General features: G+C 30.9%; 4 protein-coding genes across 5 annotated transcripts; 2 read left to right on the top strand and 2 right to left on the bottom strand.

Moving 5' to 3' along the window:
• Positions 1-256: 256 nt before the first annotated feature.
• On the bottom strand, positions 257-4978 carry LOC130677199 (synembryn-A). The gene is made up of 6 exons (XM_057483861.1): positions 4774-4978; positions 4567-4703; positions 3357-3741; positions 2702-3275; positions 1334-1601; positions 257-1221 (listed from the first exon to the last, which is right to left on the bottom strand). Exons 1-6 carry the CDS (start codon positions 4846-4848, stop codon positions 1098-1100), a joined length of 1563 nt encoding a protein of 520 aa, XP_057339844.1. The 5' UTR covers positions 4849-4978; the 3' UTR covers positions 257-1097.
• A 57-nt stretch (positions 4979-5035) lies between these two features.
• Positions 5036-8680, top strand: LOC130677204 (TGF-beta-activated kinase 1 and MAP3K7-binding protein 1-like). The gene is made up of 3 exons (XM_057483867.1): positions 5036-5524; positions 5593-5966; positions 6937-8680. Exons 1-3 carry the CDS (start codon positions 5202-5204, stop codon positions 7638-7640), a joined length of 1401 nt encoding a protein of 466 aa, XP_057339850.1. The 5' UTR covers positions 5036-5201; the 3' UTR covers positions 7641-8680.
• Positions 8681-8984: 304 nt separating this feature from the next.
• Positions 8985-13756, bottom strand: LOC130677203 (4-hydroxybutyrate coenzyme A transferase). 2 transcript variants are annotated; one of them, XM_057483865.1, is made up of 6 exons: positions 13599-13756; positions 13235-13486; positions 12313-12465; positions 10900-11139; positions 10407-10811; positions 8985-9532 (listed from the first exon to the last, which is right to left on the bottom strand). In XM_057483865.1, the coding sequence occupies exons 2-6, from the start codon at positions 13425-13427 to the stop codon at positions 9078-9080; spliced, it is 1446 nt and encodes a 481-aa protein (XP_057339848.1). In that variant the 5' UTR covers positions 13428-13486; positions 13599-13756; the 3' UTR covers positions 8985-9077. The 2 variants fall into 2 exon arrangements, with proteins under 2 accessions (XP_057339848.1, XP_057339849.1); XM_057483866.1 differs by having other exon boundaries at positions 13235-13503; positions 13599-13754.
• A 1068-nt stretch (positions 13757-14824) lies between these two features.
• On the top strand, positions 14825-18462 carry LOC130677201 (V-type proton ATPase subunit B). The gene is made up of 4 exons (XM_057483864.1): positions 14825-15022; positions 15515-15981; positions 16250-16915; positions 16993-18462. The coding sequence occupies exons 1-4, from the start codon at positions 14938-14940 to the stop codon at positions 17257-17259; spliced, it is 1485 nt and encodes a 494-aa protein (XP_057339847.1). The 5' UTR covers positions 14825-14937; the 3' UTR covers positions 17260-18462.
• The last annotated feature ends 1 nt before the right edge of the window (position 18463 follows it).

Below are 18463 nucleotides of genomic sequence, written 5' to 3'. Positions count from 1 at the left end.
TTACGAAGATATTTTGAAAAAACATTTTTTAGGTCTCATGAATTGAGCGTTTTAAGGATTACAAATGTTTTTTTCAAATATTTTCGTAAATATACATTTTATAAAAAAAATGAACATGACCTTTTTTGTCAAGAATTTAATTTCCTACAAAATTGTTCCTATGATTTTTTCCTTTAATCTGCATATTTCAGGAGATATTTAAAAAAAACGCGACTGTATCGCAAAATGAACTTGGATCGTCCTGAGGCCCGTGTTCTTTTTACTCAAAAAAAAAAAAAATCCAAATTCCCCATGTATTTTTCTACTAAACAGAAGCTTTTTATGAGGCGCCTGAGAAAATTTAATTATTAACGACCACCCTATTATACATTGTTTGACCATATCAAACGGAATTTTTGCCGGCAATTTCGTCAATTTCACCCTATCCTATACTAAGATATTCTCAATTAAAATAATATCAGTTTTAAAAAAAAGTAAAAAAAAATATAAAAATATAATAAAATGGACAAAAAAATGATAGGAATATAACACTCTTGTGTGCGCATAGGCTGCAATGCAATAAATATATTATATTATATACATATAATATATATACACATATATAAAATTATTATATATGTGTATATATTTATATACATTGTGATGCTCACAAAGCACATAACACAATTACCCAAAATTGTAAAACATTTAATGTGATTTTGGAAAGTGTTATACTTTTTATTTCCTGCCAATTGTTTGTTTATAAAGTTGTTCTTTGTTCTTTTTAAATAAAGTAAATTTAATCATTCAATTATACTTTTTATTATTATTATTATTATTTTATAAAACATTTTTTAAATATAATTTTTCTCACCTCCGGGCGGAAAGCGTCAACTTTCGTCCCGCTGTGCAAAACGAAGTTGCCGCTTCCCGCCTCCGTCGAGGAGAAAAATAGTATACACTCCTCGGGAAGTAAATAAGAAAGCCTCAGATCACATGTTTGTTGACCTCGGCTTCGCCTCGGCCAACAATTACATGTGATCTGAGACATTTCTTACTTTACTTCCCTCGGTGTGTAATATACTATTAATTAGTAATGTAAAGAATTGTAATAAAGATTATTCCGAATCGCTGTTATTTTTTTTAAATTTATGATCAAGTCCCTTTTGTAATTCGAGGACGTGTTCTATTGGTTTGGGTTTTCCGTCTGCACCGATTGTACATGGCTTTAGTATTCCATCCCTTGTTATCAGAAAAAATAAATTATTAATATAGAAGTTAGTCTTCAGAATTAAAACTTCAGTCAGAAGTTCTAATTCTAATTACAAGTAATTAATAAAATAAAAATATTTACCCGGTTAATTGATCCATGAGATTAACAAGTTTCATTGCCTCGTATTCTTTTTGTTCTTCAGTCATCCCTTCTAGAGGATTAGGCTTTGGTTCTTCGTAGCATCCAGTTATTGGATTAATACTTTCTCTGTACTTTACATATTCCTCTGTGTCACTTTCTTCAGACTCTGATGAGAAATCTGTGTCAGGTTGTCCGCCGCCTAGAAGACCTTTATTAGCAAACATTCCCGCTGCATTACCATAGCCCGTGTATTTGATCATGCGACCAACTGAGAACAGTAAAATAAATTTAGTAAAAACAATAGTCAATATAAAAATTAGGGTGTGTCATTTCAAGGCTATATTTTTTTTTACTGCTATACCCGAAAATCTGGTAATATATAGAAAATAAAAAAGTATGCCGCTGGGCTAAAGGGTTTAAGTTCAATAGCGGCTTAGCTCATCAAAAAATTCGATTTCCCATTTAAATTACACGGGAAATTTTTTTTTTTAACTTTGAGTATTTTTAACTCGTGAATAAATTAATAGATCGAATTGACTAATACATATTTTCATAGGAAATTGAACGCTCTACAAAAAAGGTCTCTTATCATTTTTCGATCAATCCATCTGTTCTAAAGTTATTGGAGCTCGAAGTCAAGTTATAGTAAATTTCGAGATCTTTTTAATTTTTCGGCAAAACCATCAGACTTATCACAAAATATCACAGGATCTTTTTTGTAGACAATTTTATTTCCTACAAATTATTATCAGTAAAGTTTTTTCAAATTCCGCATTGTTTTCTAGTTATTTTCATTTCAATGTCGAGCTCTTGAAATCGATCAGAACACTACTTTTTTAAGAGCTTAAAATTAAAATGAAAATAACTAGAAAACAATGCGGAATTTGAAAAAACTTTACTGATAATAATTTGTAGAGAATAAAATTGTCAACAAAAAAGACCTTACAACATTTTATGATAAGCCTGATAGTTTTGCCGAAAAAATAAAAAGATCTCGAAATTTACTATAACTTGACTTCGAGCTCCAATAACTTTAGAACAGATGGATTGATCGAAAAATGATAAGTGACCTTTTTTGTAGAGCGTTCAATTTCCTACAAAAATATGTATTAGTCAATTCGATCTATTAATTTGTTCACGAGTTAAAAATACTCAAAGTTAAAAAAAAAAATTTCCCGTGTTATTTAAATGGGAAATCGAATTTTTTGATAAGCTAAGCCGCTATTGGACTTAAACCCTTTAGCCCAGCGGCATAATTTTTTATTTTCTATATACTACCAGCTTTTCTGGCATAGCAGTAAAAAAAAAATAGCCTTGAAATGACACACCCTAATAAAAATATTCATATTCATATTTAATTATCTATACCATTGTGTTTGCAGAGAACAAACAGAAACTCCGCAACAATGTCGCGTAATTCCATAATTGGAAATGTTAAAAGCTTGCAGAGTTTAGCTTTCAAAGTTGTCCCTTCCTCAGGACGTGTCATGACGTCTTCCAACGGCGGTAATACTTTTTGTCTTGTGTATTTACGTATCCTGCTGTTACTACTCGCAAGTTTCAATAAAGTTGTTACTGCCGGGGACGTATTTTCGACGAGATTCTTAGGAGAATCCAAACGTTTGTCTAGAAATTTAAGCAATTCCCAGACTGCTGACATATCGAGACCTTGATAAATTTCTTTGCTCTTCTTCTGCTCGTCACTACTCACTTCAGGTACTAAAGAATCGTAGCAACTAATTGGTACCACAGTCAGTAAATTAATAATATGACTTTTTAATTCTTCACTATCAAGCGCTTGCACGTGATCTGCAGTTAAAAATTTGTATAAAGTGCTAACTAATTGTCGGTTTATTTTTTTCTGATCCTCTGTTGAGTCGTCAGCGTCAATATTCAAATTAAAAAGTGCCTTGAATAATTCGCAAATAATTTCTACTAATTCCTGGGACAAAAAAAAGTTTATCAGTACTCCAAAATTTACTTAAATAAAATTTTGAAAAATAATTAACCCGCGAAAACTTACCTTTGAATCTTTTAATCTGTCAAATAAATTATTTAAACAATCGATCAGTATTTTGTCTCCATTGCAGTCATTTTTGCAAATATATCTCGATGGAATATTTAAAGCAGTAATTAAAAATAAAATTCTCATGTCGAATAACATGATACTGTTTGATACGGTCTCATTGTAGTAACTTATTCTTGTGACTAGATTTTTTAAACACTTGGTTTTGGTAATTTGAATTTGAACACCGGGAGAGTTATAAATTAAATTACAGAGTAATTTCAATGCTTCCACTGTTACATTTGTATACGGAGGAGGAACTGCCTCAGCTAGATCTGCTTTTTCAATTATGATATTCAATCTTTCATCACTTATTATTACGTCGAGATCTTTTTTATCACGACTGTCAAGTAAAAATAATCATTTATTAATTAATATTATTATTATTAATTACTAGGGCCAGGATTTTTTTGATATTACGGAAAAAATATTGATCGTATAAAAAAATTTTTTAAGCAAAAGTTGTAGGAAATTTAATTTTATAAAAAAAATGTCTCCTATAATTTTTTTTTTAGGACTAAAAATAAAGCCATAATTTCAAAATTAAGATTTTCATAATTATCAAAAATTTGAATTATTCATTATGAATTCTAATTTTGGAATTACGGTGAAAATACTGGTCGTATAAAAAAATTTTTCAAGCAAAAGTTGTAGGAAATTTAATTTTATGAAAAAAATGTCTCTTATAATTTTTTCTTAGGACTAAAAATAAAGCCGTAATTTCAAAATTAAGATTTTCATAATTAACAAAAATTTGAATCATTCATTATGAATCTTAATTTTGGAATTACGGTGAAAATATTGGCCGTATACAAAAATTTGAATAGACATTTTTTTTAGAAAGTTAAATTTCCTACAACTTTTGTTTAAAAACTTTTTTAATAAGACCAATATTTTCGCCGTAATATCAAACATTTGAACCATTCATTTCGAAATCAAGGCGAAAATCTTGTCCTTATTAATTACAAATAAAATATGAGGGTACATGTAGCAGATATGAGACGTTTTATAAATTTGAAATAAATAAATTAAAGTACTGAAATTTAAAAAAACGCGCGTACTGATTTTTTAATTTTTATTCTACTCCATTTTATTTATTTATTCAAATATTTAAAAAATTGGCCACTGTCACACACCCTCATTAAAATACATATATTTATATATTTACCTCAATATTCTAAGTACTTGTAAACATTTATCATGAATTTTTAAATATTTATCACTTGACAGCTGTGTAAATAAACCATTCCAAATTTTTTCACGCAACTCGTGATTCAAATCTTGAAATTTCATTGTCTGCATATTCTTTAATTAAAATAATTAATTATTACAAATATTAATTAATATTACGAAAAATAATTGATGAATGTAATACCTGTTGACAGAATTTATCATAACTCATAGAAATTTCATCAAGATCTTCTAAATTTAATACATTTATTAACTCCATTGTTGATAATTAAAAAAAAAATAATTTATCAATTAATTAAATAAATAAATTAAATTAATTCTTAATATTCTGCAATTGTTTTGGTAGTTTGACAGCTGAGTAATTAGATTTAAGATTCAAATTACATTTAACACTACGAGGTTATTTTTAGTATAATTGATTCTTTTTGTAAAAATAGTGGCGCCATCGCATGCGCAGTTTGAAAGTTTAAATTATAACCCCATCAGTATTTATTTACTTTAATGAATAAAATATATAAACAATTATAAAATATGATAAATATTTAACTAGATATTAATCTCTAGTGACATTTAAAATAAAAAATGAATATAATAAATAAATAGACTCGGGTAATGCCAGCAAAAGAATTTAAACAGATGGCATTTGAAGATTCTGAAGACAATTGGACTGATGCTTTGCCGGTTTGCAAGGAATCTGGTGTTGGATTTTCAACAAATCAAATCTACCGGGAAGATGGATATCGGCAAGAAGATCATCCTTTTGAAGACAGATGTTTTCACTGTAAATATGACGAGTCGACGTTTGTTTATGGAATTTTTGACGGCCATGAAGGCTCCAGAGCTGCTAATTTCGCCCTCCAGCGAATGGCTGCTGAAATCTTGCTGGGACAACTGAATGGCAAGAGTACCAATGAGGAAGTAAAAGAAGTTCTCAGGTAATTTATTTATTTTCCTAAATATTTACCGTAGTAGAGTAGAATAAATCTGGATTGTTTTTTTTTAGACAGGCTTTCATTGCAGTTGAACGTGGGTACTTTGACTCGATTGGTGACTTGTTGGCCGAACGAACTGGTTTAAAATTCGACATACCTGAGGAATTGAATTCGTACGAAGCTTATCAAAAGTTTCCAGACTTGGTTAACAAATTGAACAAATTAAATCGTGAATTATCTGCAGGAACGAGTGCTATTGTTGCTTTGGTCTTTCGTAATAGTTTGTATGTAGCTAATGTTGGAGATAGTCGAGCGCTTCTTTGTAAAACAGACAGCAATCAAGTTCTAAGAGTAGTTCAACTGAGTATCGATCATGATTTACGTAATGAGGATGAACTTCTACGATTATCACAACTAAATCTTGATACTAAATCAATCCGACAAGGTATTTAGTTACTAAAACTAGTTAATTATTTAATAACTTAGCTCCTTTCGCTGTTTATATATACATACATAATACAGTAGCACCATCACAGTAAGAAAATGAAAATAGGACAGTAAGAGAGAACATAAATTCTACATGTGTATTTTTATTTTTACTTCTAAGTTACAAACTTTTGCTTTGTCTTCTATTTCTACTTGAATTGCTTTCTTTAAATTTTTTAGAAAACCGCCAAAGAAGTTAACTGAGTTAAAATATTCGTTTACTAGCTTTAAAATTTCATTCCTCGCTCGATTTTCTATGAATAATTTATTGGAGACCGGAATTACCAAGTCTGGTTTCCCTTGAGTTCTTAATAGGGACAATTAATTAATGTAACGGGACCCAAGTCCACCTCCGCCGACCGGAAGCTGTTTCCTCACCCTTTTAGGCATACATGCGCTGCGAAATTCCATCTCTACTACCCAGACGACACTTAGTCGAAACTACTTGGTGGACATTAACCGGAGGTATAATCAAAAATCCTCATTGCGCGTGGTGTCTAACCACAGCCACCACGAGTTCTACCTTACTTGGGCCCACCACTCCTCCCATCTCAGACAATAAAGAGACTCTGGTTGAAGTGAGGCTTGGAATGGGCCCCCCATGGTACCAATTCCATGTATTGGTCGACATACCACTTGGTCAAGAGGGGACGTGGTTCTTAATAGGGACAGTAGAATTGACATTACACTTCGGCTGCCCAATTTCAAAACACAGTAACTGGGAAAAATAAAATTTTTCAAATATGAACTGAATCATGTTCACAAGACTCCACTGGAACTAAAAATACTAAAAAATCGAATTTGAAAAATTTGTCTCTTACTGTGTTTTAAAATTGGGCAGCCGACGTCTTCAGATAATTTAATGATACCCATGCTGATCCTCGCTTATTTCTATACCTCCACTGAAAAATAAATAAATTATTTTTTAGGCTCTCATCTGGGTAATCAAGAAAACACAAGATGTCTCGGCAACTATTTAGTTAAAGGAGGATACAAAGAGTTTGAAGAACTTGCAGCATCAACAGCAGAGCCAATAATTGCAGAGCCAGAAATTCATGGTGGTATTGATCTTGATGATTCGTGTAGATTTCTTCTGCTGATGTCACGTGGACTATACAAGTCATTGGAAGAAGCTACAGGTACTGATCAAGTTAATAAAGAACTGGCTCTTATGGCAGTCGAACAGTTTCGTATCCAGTCAACTTTAACTGGAGTTGCTCAAGCAGTTGTTGACAAAGTCGTCAGAATTCATCATGACGTGAATATGAGCAACTCGGAAAATATACCAAAGAGTGGTAAGCGCGACGATATTACACTTCTAGTACGTAATTTTAATTTTCCTCTGCCGAACGCATTGAAAAGTCCGAGCGGTCAGTCCGTTCATTTTAATCCAATCGTTCAAACTGCGATTGCGGGCGTCCAAGAGGGTAATGAATTTTACACAAGCAATGTGTCAGATAATTTCAATCCCTCGACTAATGATACCACGTCGACGTCAGAAACTTCCTCGGTAAATACTCGGCCAGATAGAAATGCTAAAATAAAACCTTATGTTGATTTTACTGAGTTCTTTGAAAATGTTGAGAGACGTAGAAAAGACGGCACGCTACCTGAAGATATTGACTTTGGATAGTTGATAATTATTTATTTTTTCACCATATCTGCGCCGGAAGTTCTAATTCCTGACCTGAGTAGAGGAAAATTCGTGTTTCCGTTTATGAGAAAATGATAAAAATTTGCGTATGAGCCATTCTTCCTACAAGCAGAGGCAAGAATTTTAATTTTCAGGTGCAGATCTGGTGAAAAATAGTAAACACACCTCGGAGGAAGGTAGGAAGTCCCAATCCGCGTGTTAGTTACCTTCGCCTTCAACTTGGGTACGCAATTATACACGTAGGTTGGAATGTCCTTTCCTCTCTTGGTGTATAATTTACTATTTCATGATACCACCATCAAAATTGAAGTTTCAGTGTCTCTACAGTCAGTCGAAAGAAGCTAATTTCAGTCGAATGTCGCGAATTAATATCAGTAATCGCGTAAACTGCGAATGCCTTTAGTCAGCGGGCAGAAACAAACTTGTTTCGACCCTTGGGAATGGGAGGAAAATTAATATTTGAAACAATGAATAAGAAATTTACTAATTTTAAGTACGAAAACTTGAACCGTTTGCTGAGAATGTATGAGGATGAAGATGGGTGTAGATGGATGAGGCTTGGATGGAAGGGATGGAAAGCTTTCGCAATTTAAACTCTGATAATGACAGTTCTGACTGTGATTAAGTTTTATAAAAATTAGTGTCAATAATAAATAGTATTTAGTTTCTGCTTAATTATCAATTCCAAATGACACTTTAATAGTTGATGTCACCATTGGTCGAAAATTAACTTGTTTTTAAATGGCTGCTGACACTGAAACTTTAAGTTTCAATGCAGGTAATCATGAAAAATCTAGTGTGTAACTCAGGATGAAACTCGATTTCAAACTGCGGTCTATGGCAGCCTTCACCCTGGTCTGAAATAGTTTTGTTTCATCCCTCGTTACACAATATACTATTTGAGCATAATGTACTTACAAAAAAAAAACTTAATCAATCAACACTATTATTAAACAAATAAGTTATTAAATTATGTAAAAAAGTAAAACTACAGTACGAAACAAAAATGTAAATACTTGAAAAAAAATAAAGTAATGTATTTCTTTTTCTAAATTTTACTTTTATTTATTGGAAATACAATAATACTATTGTTGAACAATTAATGGCATGTAAAAATGGCATTAATAATTTTTATATATAAAAATTATTTAAAATCATAATAATATAACGTTTTTAATTTTTACAGTTGGGATATTTTACAATTTTACAATTGTCTAGATGAACTTCCATTCGAAGTCGTGATAAATAATTCAATATTTAATCATGAAATAAAGTTACAAAAATAAAATTTTAACATAAGTTCAAATGCACAATCTCAAGTCATTGTTTTTTTTATCTTAAGATTGTGGATAAGAGCAAAATATGAATACATTCTCGTGATATTTCATTTAATATTAATAAAGATGACTAGTGAGTTCAAGGCTCAGGCATTCCTTTTAGACGTTCGAAGGCAGCTTTTTCTAGAGCTTCCCGGTGATCAGGGTGAGCGACGTTTATAAGAGCATGGGCACGTTGTCTGAGCGTTTTGCCAAATAGGCTTGCGATGCCGTGCTCCGTTACGACGTATCTTACTAGAGCTCTGCTGGTCACGACACCAGCTCCTGATTTAAGGACAGGAGATATTTTACTCGTTTTACCGTCAGCGGTTGTCGAGTTTAACGCAACTATCGGCTGACCCAGACCGTCTTCGCTCATCGCCGCGCCGGTCAGGAAATCTACTTGACCTCCAAAGCCGGAGTACATCCGCGTTCCAATACTGTCTGAACAAATTTGTCCAGTCAAATCAACTTCAATGCATGAATTTATGCAGGTCATTTTTGGTTGCTTGGCAATTATTCTCGGGTCATTAACGTAATCAACAACCAACATTTCTATAAAAAAATCATTCATTTTTATCATTAATTCGACTCTTTGAGGGCATTCTCAGGCAGTGTCTCCCCTCTACCTTTTTAAAAATATGCAATTAATTGATCAAGAGAAAATTGAAACTTTAATTAAAAAGATGTCAATTTCACCGAGATGTAGAATTTTTAAAAAATTACTTACAGTCGATATCAATTAGGAGTTAAAAAAAAATCTTTGAATAAATTTTATCCTTATAAATTTGAAAATTATAATTATAAAACTGACTCCCAATTGATATCAACTGTAAGAAATTTTTTTAAAATCTATATCTCAGCAAAATGGTGACACGAATCGTAATCCGTGGACAATAGATCCGCGACGTAAAATCCAAAGATATTTTATCCGATAGACAAAATATCCTTGGACTAAATATATTCAAGAGACAAAAAATCCGTGACAAAATATCCTGTCGATAAATCTTATTCAGAAAAATATATTTTCAGTGAAAAAATAATTAATGGTTTTCGATAAACGGGTACTTTAATATCACACACTAAAATTTTATGTGCAAATATGTTAAACATTTCTGATAAAAGGGTACCGTACTATTTATATTGTAAGATATTTTGTTGGGATGTTTTATCTATCGAGTATTTAGTCCGGGGATATTTTGTCTATCGGATAAAATGTCTTCGGATATTTTGTCGCGGATTTAATGTCTTCGGATTACGAGTGACGGAACCCAGCAAAATTGTCACTTTTCACTTAATGCTTTAATTTTTTTTTACATAATTAATTGATAAAATTTTACTACGCTGACAGTTGAAAGTAATTGAAAATTTTTAAAAAGCGGGGGACACTGAGAATGTCCTTCATAAGTATTTTATAAATAATACTTACCAATAAATGGATTATTGTGCATAAAGTCATACAATTTTTGTGAACCAACACAAAATGAACCGACGATACGACCGCGATGAATTGATTTTTCATTGTTCGTAATACAGCCGCTGTTGACAAGATCAACGACACCATCACTGAACATCTCGCTGTGAATTCCTAAATTTTTGTGATTTTTCAATTGAGCTAATACTGCATCAGGAATACTACCAATGCCCAGTTGCAGAGTCGCCCCATTATCAACTAAATTTTCCGCAATGTGTTTACCAATAGCGCGTTCTTTATCTGATGGAGCTTTAACTGGATGAGCTGGCAGCGGCCCGTTGTGCTCAACAGCAAAATCTATATGACTTTTGTGTATAATTGCGTCACCAAATGTCCTCGGCATGTTTTCATTAACTTGTGCTATTAAAGTTAATTACTTATAATTTCATATTTTTAAATTGTACTGTTGGATGTAAGTGACCTGTTATTATATAAATTATTGGCTTACCTACGATTTTTTTAGATTTTATAAGAGCAGCTCTGACACAGTCAACACTTGTCCCTAATGAACAGTATCCTTTGCTGTCCGGTGGTGTCACATGAATAAGAGCGATATCTGGTTTCATGTAATCGCGGTTAAATATCTTCGGTATTTCATGTAGAAAAATTGGAATAGCATCAGCTGTGCCTTCATTTACAGCTCCTCTTACATTGCCACCAATGAAAAAGCTGACAGATCGGAAGTGTTCTGTATAAATGATTAATTATATAATTTATTATGATCCTGAAGTTAGCAGACAATAAAAAATTTTTAAATTTTGTTTTCGATGATTTAATTTAAAAAAGAAAAAAAATTAAAAATATGCACATGTAGAAAATTAACAAAACCACAAGTGCAATTTTTTCAAATTTTTTTTTTTATAATTTACTGTCTTAAATAAAATCCAAAAATTATTAGACGTCGGCTAACTTCAGTATCATAATTTATTAGTAAATTTTATAGAAATCTATCTGTTGCATTGGTTCTATGATGGAATTTTCAAATAATTTCGCCATAGTCTATCATAATTTGTCAAGTAGGTTTCAAAAATACCATTAGTTCAAAAGTTTATATAGGGTAAGAGCACCAGTACCCAGCCGGTCATATACTTTAACATGGCTCAAAATATATATAGATATTTAACATGAGGTGGCTGGCTACTGGTTTGGGGCTGGGTACTGGTGCTCTTACTCTATATATATGTGTTATAAAACGCGCCTTATTGCGACGATAGCGACTACAATTATGAACAAATCTTAATTAAACTTGACACACTTATTCTATTAACGATTATCTCGGTTAAGTTCAAAGACTATGAGCGAAACCGGTCAACTAGTTTAGAAATGACGGGCATTTAAATTTTTTTAAATAATGAAAAATGTTACACAGAAAAAAAATCTTGAGCCAAGAAAATTCGACTTGGTTACAGGAGATTAAACTTTACTCAAGAAAATTGAGGTTTCAAAAATTTTCTTTAATCAAGAATATTTATTTTTAGTCGATAATTTTTTCTGTGTATTTTTGTGGATAAAATCTCAATGAAAAATTGTAGCTTTGTGAAAAGAACGTCAAAGCTGATAGAATAAGTTGAGTTTTATTTTTTTTACTTCGTGTTGTACGATAATTATTCAAATTTCAACAATGATTTAAATTTACATGATTAATTTCTGTGCTATCTCTACGAAAAAAGTTCCTACAGAATCAGCTCAATTGGAAACTTTTGAATAGGGATGGCCGAAATTTAATAATTTCATCTTTTACAGTTTTCAGAATGAAAATTAATGAACTAAGTCATTTAAAAAAATTGAATTTTATCTTAAAACTTCAAAATAAATAAATAATAAGAAATCTACTTAAATTTCGGATGGCATTTTAACTTACTCGCATTTTCTTTCTTCGCAAATGGAGCAGCTCCTTCAAGATGCATATGACACAGTCGTACATTTTTAACATTAGAACGAACTCCATACTCAGTAAGTCCTCGCAATAATTCAACAGGAGTTGCTGCCGCACCCTGAACAAATACTATTTGATCTAAAATAAAAAATTTCAAAATTATTATTGAGGCAGGACGAGCTAAATAAATATCAATATTTATCACAAATAATTTATGTTTCACAATATTGTTATCTGTTAATAAATGTTTTGTTTAATTTATTTATACTCTAGATGGGAATATAATCTTTCAGACCAAGAGGTCATACGTTTAAATGTCAGTGGTTTAAATCTGCAAATTGGATTAGGTTTTATATAAATAAAATACTGATCAAAATTTAATTTATCAAAAAATTAACCTCAGGAATTATCAATCCATAAATATCATTATCTTTTCTTTTTATTTTGCATACTACTGATATTGATGTAAACAAATACACAAGGTCTGCATAAGTTTTCTTTAGATCTTTTTGCATTTTACCATTGACCTGATTACAATAATATAGAAATATATAATCGCGTGTGACGTCACTGACTGAACTTAAATATAGATCCAAGTGCTAGCGATTCATCAACCAAAATTACAAGTGACAAATATCGGAACAATGAATAAACGTTATCTTTTCAGTATATACTAAATCAAAAATTACATGATCTGTATATTTTAGAGTTCAAAGCCTGATAAAAATTTCAGACAAAATACAGTTGCAATAATTAAAAATAAATGAGTAAATTTAAATAATTGATCAATTGTCAATTATTAATTATTAATATTTTTAAAGAATAGCTTTGACTGTATCAATAATTGATGTTTTTTTTTTTTTTTTTTTTTTTTTTTTTTTTTTCAAATAAATAATAATGATTTTACCAGATGCTAAACCCGCGCGTTCGGCGGCTTCTTCAGAAGTCTTGACCCAGCAAGGCTCCTTGTCAGGAATTGGCATTGCCGGCTCATTGACATAAGTGTAAAAAGTTTTCGAAGCTGGTAATCGATACCCATGTGAGCTTGTCAGATTTTTGAGTCCTTCAGTCAGTTTAATCATACGATTAAATGCCGCCATTATTTATTATTTTATTTTATTTTATTTAAAATCTGACAAAGTTGTTTGACACGACGCACCTATGAGTAAACACAGACTGTAATTAAGTAAAATATATATTGTGATATTAAAAATTATCTTATCGTCATATATATGATGATAATCAATAATGAGAGAACATTCCACACTTACTAGTTTGACAATTATTATTTATTAGTAGACAATTTAAATTAGCGTTTGCACAAGACGCAGACACTGACTATTTGCGCGAATAGGATCAAACTCAATAAAATTTTTTTTGTTCAATTACTCATTTACTATCTCCCTCTCCCACTATCTCTCGGTATTTTATTCGCGGAGCAAAGCGACCTCATATTTAGAAACAGACTTCAATGAAATAATTTAAATTTCCCGCTATTTTTTTAGAATGAAGTGAGCTGACAGCTGACAGTTTTTGAACAGAAATTCTCAAATTTTTAGAAGAAAATTTTTTTTTGGAATGAAAAAAAATACTAGTTTATTTTTTGAAAATTTTGACGATTATTTATTTAGTTTTCGAAATCTATACGAGTATTTTTTTTAATTTTTTCGATTTTCAATTCTAATTTCTGAATGTAACCGACACCTGACATTTTTAAAATAGAAAATTATCTAATTTTTGAATTTGAAAAAATTACACGTGTTTATTTATAAGTGTGAGGTAGCAGATATGATAAAAATTTTAAATTACAAATAAACGAATTAAAGAATTCAAAATTTTGAAATAAAAAAATGCACATACTGATTTTCAAATTCTATAAATGGGCATTTTTTAAATTTAATTCTCTTATTTCAAAATTTTTTAAATTGACAACTGTCAGCTACATTCACACTCATGTTGATTTATAATTTTTTAAAATCTGCGAGTATTTTTTTTTCCATACTTTTTGAATTTAAATTTATGGCGGGTAAATATAAGTTCCCATAATTATAATTATATAGCAAATCAACAATAAAATATAAGAAAATAAACAATAAATTTTTTTTCAAATTTAGAAAGTTTTTAGTTTATAAAATGTCAGATGTCGGCAGACTTCAGGGTCATAATTTTAAAACTACGCAGTTCAAATGACAGTTTGACGAAGTCAACTTGCAAGCACGTGACGTCGACATCATACTTGCATCTCTTTTTATTCAATTGTCTTCTCTCTTTAAATATGAATCCCATGACTACCACATAATTCGAATAAATAATTTATAAAACAGCAATAAAAATAATTTATAATAAATTACGTAAGCTTTTAAAATTATTAAACGCGGTAATTTTAAAAATACATAAAATAATTTATATAAATATTTATTTAGTAGCCAGTTATTAATATATTTATTTATTATAATTAATTATAGTTACCCCCACCACTAAATTATTTCCCAATCGAGGTGGCAGTAGTAGTCAGGCGGCCAGACCATCAGTAATTTCTGGGTTTGACGAGTTCCCTGCTATTGGTATTTAAATAAAATATTTAAAAAACTTAAATTGCAGATTTAAATCATGAATAAAACAATTGGAAGTCGTCAAGCTCATCAGGAGCATGTCCTTGCTGTCTCCAGAGATTTTATATCCCAGCCGAGGTTGAGTAAGTACTTAATTTTAAATTAAATATATCGGAAATTTGAGGCCTTCTTCAAGTGGGCGTAGCATTTGATCGATCCACTGTCTGGTCAGCTGATTCCTTAATAATCATCAAGTTTTGGTGTAATCATTAATTATTTTAATTGCTAATCATGTTTTTGAATTCAACAGCAGACAATTTGATGAAAAAAATAATTAAAAAGTGTCAGGAATGTCAATTAATTGGTTATTTTAATAGCTTTCATTCTAGTCATGTGACTACAAATGACGAGCTATCATGGTGGTAATCAAAAATATATATTTTAAATTTTTGTGTATATTATCTCAGATTTTAAAATATAGTGAGAATAATGACGTAATTTCGTTTGTTCAATAGTTGGAATTAATTTTCATAATTTGAATATTTTAGCGGCGCAATTTAAAGAATTTCAAATACGGGCGTAACCCTTTGGAGAAATTTTACTTGATAATAATCCTGTTATATTTTTACTTGCAGCCTACAAGACAGTGTCTGGTGTGAACGGTCCGCTGGTAATTTTGGACGAAGTAAAGTTTCCCAAATTCGCTGAAATTGTGCAGCTGAGACTTGCCGATGGGTCAATACGGTCAGGACAAGTCCTCGAGGTGTCTGGATCAAAAGCTGTGGTTCAAGTGTTCGAGGGAACATCTGGTATCGATGCTAAAAATACTCTCTGTGAGTTCACCGGAGATATTTTGAGAACTCCAGTATCTGAAGATATGCTTGGACGTGTTTTCAATGGATCTGGTAAACCAATTGATAAAGGACCACCAATTCTTGCTGAAGACTTTTTGGACATTCAGGGGCAACCAATTAATCCATGGTCACGTATTTATCCTGAAGAAATGATCCAAACTGGTATCTCAGCTATTGATGTTATGAATTCAATTGCCAGAGGACAGAAAATTCCCATTTTTTCAGCAGCTGGTCTTCCTCACAATGAAGTAAATTATTTTAAATTAACCCTCCCTGATAGCCAGAGTTTTTGATCAGAAAATTGGTGTCAATTATTGCGATCAAATTGACGACAACTTAAAATTTTGTAACTTTTGACTACAAATGTACTGCCGTGATCTGTCGCCAACTTTTTTCAGAAAGTTGGTGACCAGTTGCCGTCAACTTGGTAACAAGTTGTCGCTAACTTGGCTATCAGGGAAAATATTTTATACTATTACTGTAATTAAAAACTAAAACAATAATTATTATTTATAGATTGCTGCCCAAATTTGTCGTCAGGCTGGTTTAGTTAAAATTCCCGGCAAGTCAGTATTAGATTCTCACGAAGACAACTTCGCTATCGTATTCGCAGCTATGGGAGTTAACATGGAAACTGCTCGTTTCTTCAAGCAGGACTTTGAGGAGAACGGTTCTATGGAGAACGTTTGTCTGTTCTTGAATTTAGCCAACGATCCAACAATCGAACGTATCATCACACCCCGTCTTGCTCTGACAGCCGCTGAATTTTTGGCCTATCAATGCGAAAAACACGTGCTGGTTATTTTAACTGACATGTCATCATACGCAGAAGCTCTTCGTGAAGTATCTGCTGCTCGTGAAGAAGTACCCGGACGACGTGGTTTCCCCGGTTACATGTACACCGATTTAGCTACAATTTACGAGCGCGCTGGACGTGTTGAGGGCCGTAATGGATCCATTACTCAAATTCCAATTCTTACTATGCCTAACGATGATATTACCCATCCAATTCCTGATCTTACTGGATATATTACTGAAGGACAAATTTATGTCGATCGTCAATTACACAACAGACAAATTTACCCACCTGTCAATGTGTTGCCTTCATTGTCACGTCTTATGAAGTCTGCTATCGGCGAAGGAATGACCCGCAAAGATCATTCCGATGTTTCCAATCAATTGGTGAGTTAATTAATTTTAATAATTAGTATTTTATTTTTATTTAAAATTAATAAATAATTTAAATGTTTTTTTTTTAGTATGCCTGCTATGCTATTGGTAAAGATGTACAGGCGATGAAAGCTGTCGTAGGAGAAGAAGCTCTTACCCCTGACGATCTTCTGTATCTTGAATTCCTTTCTAAATTCGAGAAGAATTTCATTTCTCAAGGAAACTACGAAAATCGAACGGTCTTCGAGTCACTAGATATTGGCTGGCAATTGTTACGTATTTTCCCCAAGGAAATGCTCAAACGTATTCCAGCCAGTACTCTTGCTGAGTTCTACCCACGAGACTCACGTCATTAATTTAATAAATATAATAAAAATATAATTATCATTTAGACTATAAATGTATTTACGGTGATTCATGCCCCTATTAAAGTTTGCGTTTTTATTTCTTAAATAATTTAAAAAGCTTTTAGAGATCAATATAATTTTTAAAATTCTAAATTAATCATCCTGAAGTTAACAGTCAAAAACTTTCGGATTTTTTTTTTCTAACATCAATTACAAAAAAAAAAAAAACTAAAAATATGCACATGTAGAAAATTTGAAAAACTATAAGTGGAATTCTTTCAAATATTTTTTTTTTTTATAATTTATTGCTTTGAAAAAAATCTTAAAATTATTAGCAGTCGATTAATTTCAGTATCATCTCAAAATGATCATGAAATTAACAGGCAGTTAAAAATTTTCGGTTTTTTTTCAATAAATTGACAAAAAAAAAAAATACACATGTAGGAAATTAAAAAAACCACAAGTGGAATTTTTTCAAATATTTTTTTTTATATAATTTATTGTTTAAAAAAAAATCCAAAAATTATTAGACGTCCGTTAACTTCAGTATCTGAAAAATTAAATGACGTAACGTTTATTGAATCATCGAGCATTAGTCCTGTACAGTTTAACTATTGTATTATCACAGGAGAGTGTTGGTTTTATCCAGACAATACAAATTATAAAATATTTAAGTTCTTCATTAATATAAATATCATTCAAAAATTATAATGATAATTAACGACAGTTTGAAAAAAAAATATTTTATCGTTATTAAATTCTGGAAATTTATTCATTGTAAATTGTAATATAATATATATTGTTCAGTATTATCATAAGGATAAAAAAAAGCATTACGCTCCTTTTTAAACTAGTGCATCCTACATTCCAACGATAAATTGTATTCATTTAATTTGATTATTAATTTGCAGTTTACTATAAATCAAAGTATAAGTAACTCATATTAAAGTATAAATTTAACAGTGTAAAAAAAGTAAATTAATTAAATTTTTATGTGTTATATGCACAAATATATAAGGGAGCTCGTGTATCCTCTTGATAATGCTTTCCTACGAAGATAAATTATAAGTTGGGAAGCTATTAGAATAATTGTTTTCTTCGTTACTATTAAAAATATAAATAAATATATATACATTAAATTATATATTATATTGAGTATTCAAAATAATATTAATGTAATATATCTGTAAAAAAATATATTGCTAAACTGTAT

Source organism: Microplitis mediator, chromosome 11, assembly GCF_029852145.1.
Source record: "Microplitis mediator isolate UGA2020A chromosome 11, iyMicMedi2.1, whole genome shotgun sequence".
Lineage (NCBI taxonomy): Eukaryota > Metazoa > Arthropoda > Insecta > Hymenoptera > Braconidae > Microplitis > Microplitis mediator.
Note: the sequence above shows the minus strand (reverse complement) of the source record. Positions and strands in the feature narration are given on the sequence as shown.